The sequence below is a fragment of the Syzygium oleosum genome, unplaced genomic scaffold (assembly GCF_021117445.2).
Source record: "Syzygium oleosum isolate NSW1041296 unplaced genomic scaffold, Sole_v2.1 Sole_v2.38, whole genome shotgun sequence".
Classification (NCBI taxonomy): Eukaryota; Viridiplantae; Streptophyta; class Magnoliopsida; order Myrtales; family Myrtaceae; genus Syzygium; species Syzygium oleosum.
Genome location: NW_026607522.1, coordinates 519,443 through 525,814, shown reverse-complemented (window position 1 = coordinate 525,814; position 6,372 = coordinate 519,443). Strand labels below are relative to the sequence as shown.

General features: G+C 38.8%; 1 protein-coding gene across 1 annotated transcript; it reads right to left on the bottom strand.

The window, feature by feature from the left end:
* Window positions 1-2,063: 2,063 nt before the first annotated feature.
* Window positions 2,064-4,459, bottom strand: LOC115664986 (NADH dehydrogenase [ubiquinone] 1 alpha subcomplex subunit 8-B-like). Its single transcript, XM_056305665.1, has 2 exons — window positions 4,216-4,459; window positions 2,064-2,361 (listed from the first exon to the last, which is right to left on the bottom strand). Exons 1-2 carry the CDS (start codon window positions 4,401-4,403, stop codon window positions 2,232-2,234), a joined length of 318 nt encoding a protein of 105 aa, XP_056161640.1. The 5' UTR covers window positions 4,404-4,459; the 3' UTR covers window positions 2,064-2,231.
* Window positions 4,460-6,372: the final 1,913 nt, after the last annotated feature.

Genomic DNA, 6,372 nt, shown 5'->3' with positions numbered 1-6,372 from the left:
TGGAACCGGTCCTTAGAGGGCGGTCCATGGTTCCGGGATGGGAACCGCCCACCCGGACTATGCTCACCCCTAGGCGGAAAGAGGTCCTAAGAGTTACCCGGTCCCCGGAGTTGGTCCCAGTTCTGTATTTAACTGCGGTCGATCTGTAACGAGCTACTTTGTCTTCCTTGTGATCATCCGAAGACACTCCCCTTGTAACTAAGCCAATTCTTGCTAATTTGATGGTCGCCTTCGTCAAATCAAGTGTGGAACAGGAACAGTTGCGCATTTGTGTCGATTTTCAATGGTCATCTTGCTATCGTGCGTTAGTTGTCCATTTGCGTAGGAATGTTAATTCCACGGGACGATCTTTGTGCCCCTCTGTACCTCAAAGGAACAACCCGGTTTTGTCGCAACCAAATGCAGCCTAGGCTACCAAATGCCAGCCTAAGCCTAAGTGAACCCAACGTCAATGCAATTTGCTGGGATGGGTCATTTGAATTTAAATCGTTTGGTCGAAATATAGTGCGAACATCCTCGGTGCAGCGGGCATGTCTTGATGCCTCGACGCGCTCAACTGTCATCGCGCCTCAATCGCCCCAGCGTAAGAGACTGCAAGAGATATCAATCGTCGATGTCACGTAAGGAGAGTGGCGTCTAGATGCACTAGGAGGCCACCTTTAACCTGCACTACACATTGTACACAACTAGTCAACCTGATCAGGATCGAACTCAAATCCATCCGAAGAACTAAGTCCGAGTCCATTGAATTAAGCCGCCGCCCCCCCTCTACGATGTCCATTGAGGTAGAATCGAAAAAACTTGGAAATTTTCTATTCTCAAAATAAATACAAAAAATAATAAATATAAAAAAATAGACTTGAGTCCTCACAAATTTACAATGATGCAGATATATTAAAAAAACTCGATATATATATATATAAAATCGTAGGCAATGTGTAGCCTTTTATAACTCAAAGGCATGGGCACCGAGATTCGGTAGACTTAAAACTCATGGAACGCCCTATAAAAAATTTATATTTACAAAAGACTCGTGTTATTTCCACGCTCAAAATGGAGAAAAGGTTGAAATGGATAAAAAAAATAATGCAAGAAATGTTCTCATGCGAGTGGAAAGCTCCATTTATTTCTTATTCACTTGCTAGAGACACCGAGATCAACATATTCAATTAGTTCAAATCTTGTAACACTTAGAACGCGTTTATTTCACGGAAAATGTACAATTTCTGGAAACCACTTTCCAGGAAGTCATTTTCAAGGAAAATGAGTTCGTTTTCTGATGTTTGGCTAAAACCTAAAAAAGACTTCATAAATATTTTCAGTTGTTTGGTGAGGAAAATCTGATGGTAAAAATTATCGAAAATTTTTATATTTTTTAAATTATTTTTATTTTGGAAAAAGAAAGGCCATCAACCGGCTGAGGGAGGAAAAAAGAAAAAGACAAGAAAAAGAAAAAGAAAATAGAAAAAAGAAGAGAAAAGAAAAATATTAACAAATTCAAGATGAATAATTTCGGAAAGTGTTTTTCACCTTTTTAGATTAGGGAATTTACTTTCCTAATTTTATACATGAATGTTTCCTTGATCGAAAAGTGTTTTTAGTTGACTTATCATTTTCGGCGAACCAAACGGGTAAAAGTCTGGAAAACAAATTCCCGGAAAACACTTTCTCCCAAACAAACGCATCCTTAGAGTGTGTTTCATTTCATGGAAAATGAGTAATTTGAAAAATATTTTCTAAAAAAAGATTGTTTCTATCGTTTAGTAAAATTAGTCAAAGGAAAACATTTTCATCACCAATAACAATCTATGCCTAACTATTTTCGTGGGCAACGAAAAAAATTTCTATTCATTTATTTTTCAAACGATATAAGCGATCATTTTTCGAAAAATATTTTTCAAATTACTCATTTTCTGTGAAACGAGCGCACCCTTAGACAATAAATAAATTACCAAAAAATTCAATAATTCACCATTTTGCCACCTCTAATGGAAACGGAAGGTAGCATTGGCACAAAACCTTTCAACAAGGAATGCGTTCATCAGTAGTTAACCGCAAAGGAGTAGACTTATTGCTCTCAGACATTTCAAAAAAGACTAACTTGACCTGCTCAAGCGCAACATCTTGACAACATTCAAGACACAGTTTGAACCACAGCAGCATCTGCTCCTTGCAAGCTGCTCTAAGTTATTAAAGAGTCGAGACTTTGAGGTACTGACCCCCCCTTTCAATTACAACGGGCATGCCTTTTCAAAGGCTTGCTGCTCTTTGCGGCATAAATCGAACTCGTTTGTGTGGTAATACATGCAACCAACATAAGCATCCATCTCTTTTGTACACCTCTGGTGAAGATCTTTCAGTCTGCGCAGCCAAAAATACAGGGTTTAGATACTACAATGGAAAGAGGTATGTAAATTGCAACAACTACTTTTATCAGTTGAAAGGGGTGTCACAAATTTTTTCAGCACCTCTATTTAAGGCTCTAAAAAATCCATTTGCATCTGTATACTTCCGTGGGCAAACGTCATGAATCATTGACAGTAAATCTTATAGCTAGTTTATTTGCCAATGTAAGTATTGTGCAGCCCAAAAATGAAGACAGACTAATGCAATGACTAAGAGGCCCACGAGCATGTTTGCATCTAAAACTGCGAAAAGAAGTAGACTGCATTCCTCACTTGAAGTCGAAAGTGCATAGCCCATAAGTCAATCACAAAGCCGAGTGCTCTCTATATGAAGATCATCAAGTATCTAATATGAAATCCCCTTCATCAATTTGTGTAAGCAAAGTCTACTGATCCAAGCAAATGTGCTAGATCCCGCACACCACATCTTTATTATTACTTATGGAAAGGAAACTTAAACGCACTGATTCTAAAGCAATAAATCTTTAAATGCTGCACAAAACAAAAGCCTGTATGACTACCTTCAAAACAGAATTACTTGTTCTACCAAGAGATTTGGAATTTTGATCCGGAACTAAAACCTGAGGTTCTTCTAAACTACATCTGATTTAAGCAAGCCAATAAAGAGGTCTAAGGAAAGAAGCTTTCAGCCAGTTACAAAAGGAGCTCCATGTGAAGTACTCTATACAGTGGTACATTTTGTATGAATGAATGAAATAAGGATGGTGGGCGTTGAGAAAGGAATAGAATCAAAAGAAGAATATTATTAATGTTTGATTCTGATGGAAAAATGGAATGACACTTGCTTGTGTTTTTTCTCCATTCCACTCGAATGACGCTTGCATTGAAGTGGCAAAGCTAAATGAGCCTTTTTTTCCCTAATGTACCTTTCCTTCTCTCTCTCTCTCTCTTACTTTTACGGAAGAGACGAATTCAAGAAAACGCACACGAAAGGGGCATTCTGTTAGAATGATACTTCCTATTCTAACACAATTGTGTTAGACACCAAGTGGAATGTGGGCATAAAGAAGATTAAACTGGCTATTGCATTCCATTTCAAAAGATTGGCATGTTTAACCGCGTAAGAACATAGATAGCTAAAGACTGGCCATATGAGAACAGTGAAGCGAGCGAATGTCAGATACCCGATACCACGTTCTGTGCTCTCCTGACCATCATGACTACATTACGAACTCGTATACCCCGTATGCAAACTACCTTATACCGATACCTTTCCCACTACTATCATCAGTTGCTAATGATTGTAATTGCCCATTTCGACAACATTCTCGTGTACCCTGCGTGCAAACTACCTTATACCAAAACCTCTCCCACTACTATCGTCAGTCGCTAATGATTCCAATTGCCCATTTCGACAACATTCTCGTGTACCCCGGACGCAAACTGCCTTATACCAAACACCTTTCCCACTACCATCCTCAGTTGCAAATGATTCCAATTGCCCATTTTGACAACATTCTCGCATAACCCGTATGCAAACTACCTTAAACCAAAACCTTTCTCCCTACCATCCTCAGTTGCTAACGATTCCAATTGCCCATTTCGACAACATTCAGAAGCAACTAAGAAAATCCAAAGGGTCTACTCTTTTGAAGTTTTCTCAGCAAACATTCCCAAATCACATACGCCAAGCAAACGACCCAAGCAACGCTCTACACTTGCTCACATTCAAGATAAGCGAACAAACGATGCAACAACAACAACAACAACAACAACAAGGACAATCATATCGAAAGCGTGCGCGACTGAATCGGGAGGCAGCAAGAGAAGAAGAGAAAGCACGGCTCACAGATGAAGCACGCAGCGGGTGACTTGCTGGCCTTTCTCGAGGCACCTCTCGGGGTTCGGGTCCTTCTGCTTGCACTTGAGGAAGGCCACGTTCTCCGACCGGCAGCTCGCCCCGATGTGCTTCGACGATGCCGTCAGCGCCGCCGACGTCGGGATCGGGCCTCCGGCGGCATCCAGCGGCGTCGCCATTCCGGGTCGATATCGAATTTGTTGTTTGGGTTTTTCTTCTTCCCTGCGACACAGAAGATCTCTCTCTCTCTCTCTCTCTCTCGAGAGTGTGGCACTACCTATTGTGTTATTTTTTACTTTTTAACCCAGTGACTATTCTCAATATCCGCAGCGAAAGTAATTCTTCTAGAATAATTCTTTTTCATGAGAGTTAATACTACAAAAAATCCTAAATTGATATGTTTGTGATAAATTTATTCCATACTAATTCTTTGATTACCAAAAATCCGAAACTGGTACACCTGTGATAAATTTACCTTCTGTTAGTTTTCGTTAAATTTTACCGTCTAATTGCTGAGTTGGATGATACGTGACAGTTGACTGGTGTACCATTTTAATATTTTACCCCTTTGTTTATCACATATTTACCAATTTATGATTTTCGTGGTATTAATCCAATTTAATGGAGGGTATATTTGTCGTAGGTGTACCGGTTTAGTGTGTTTGGTGGTCAAAAAATTAGTTTGGGGTAAGTCTGTCACAAATGTACTAGTTTGAGGTTTTTGATGGTAAAAGAATTAGTTTGGAGTATTTGTGGTTATATATATATACATATAATGAAATTTTCACAAATTAGATTTCAAATTTACTTTCTCAAGAGATTTATTATCAGTGAAATTCAGGACAATATTAAAGGTTAATACTGCAAAAAAAAAAATCTCAAATTGATGTATTTGTTCCGCATTTATCTCAATCTAATTTTTGTGTCATGAAAGATTCCAAATCGATATACTCGTGATACATTACCCTGAACTAATTTTTGTGACAAAAAAAGTTCTAAACCGGTACGTTCGTTCGTGCCACATTTATCTCAAATTTGCTCTTAGATTTTGATAAACTTATCGTGGGTGCACTACTTTGAGATTGTGTAACCAGGTTGGAATTTTTGATAGGGTTAGTCCTAAAAACTAAAATTTTTTTTCCAGCCTTAAGTTTTTTTATCAACCGACTTGTCCCAAGAACCCAAAGTCGGGTTTTGAAGGGATACTTTCGTGATTTCGCGCACGCACGCGAGCGTTCCTATTTACGAGAGAGAAATTCAGAGGTATTGTGTTAGGGTTAATCTCTGATTAGTGTTTATAATTAATGTTTCAAGAACCAAGAGAAAACTCGTGATTATATTGTGTGCATTGCGACTTAATTCGACCGGTTCGCTTACATTTGCGAAAAATTTTGTTTGAGGAACTTCTTGTGTCTCAATTCATTAGTTGTGTGTTCTTATGTATTTAGAAATGAAGTTCAAACTAAGTGTATTTGCGCCAAAATTACAAGAGCCGGAGAAATGCCGGGCTTGCCAGTTAATTGTCGTTTGAGTTTGACGAACCCGGGAACTTAGGCGCAACGGCAGTTCTTGTGCCTTAAACAGCCGACAGACGATCAAGAAAGGAGCACAAACTTGATCTTGGATTTTGGAAGTCGAGGTCTAGAACGGTTCGAACTCCCTATTGCGGGCTCTCGAGATCGATGGCAGGAGATCTCGAGCTAAAGCTTTAGACTACATTAGATCTATACATCGCTGGAAAGTGAAAGTACAAGAAATTGAAGAACAGGAAAAGTTGGAAGTAAATTTATGAAATGACTGAGATATCCTCCAATTCCACTCACACTTAAGGTCGGCATTGTACATATACTTTCGAATGGATCAAGTTGCCGTTCGGTCTGAAGAATGCTAGAGCTGGATGACATTATTGTCAAGTCAAAAGAGGTAAGTCATCTTGACTATCTTTAACAATTATTTGTTAGGATGGAGAAATATCAATAAAAGATGAATCCTCTTAAATGTGCATTTGTTGTGAAAGCTGGTAGCTTTTCATGATTTTTGGTTAACCAAAGAGGAATAGAAATGGATAGCAATAAGGCCAAACTAATCCTAGAATTGCCGACAGAAACAACTAAAAAACAATTGCGAATAGTGATAGGAAAGATAAGC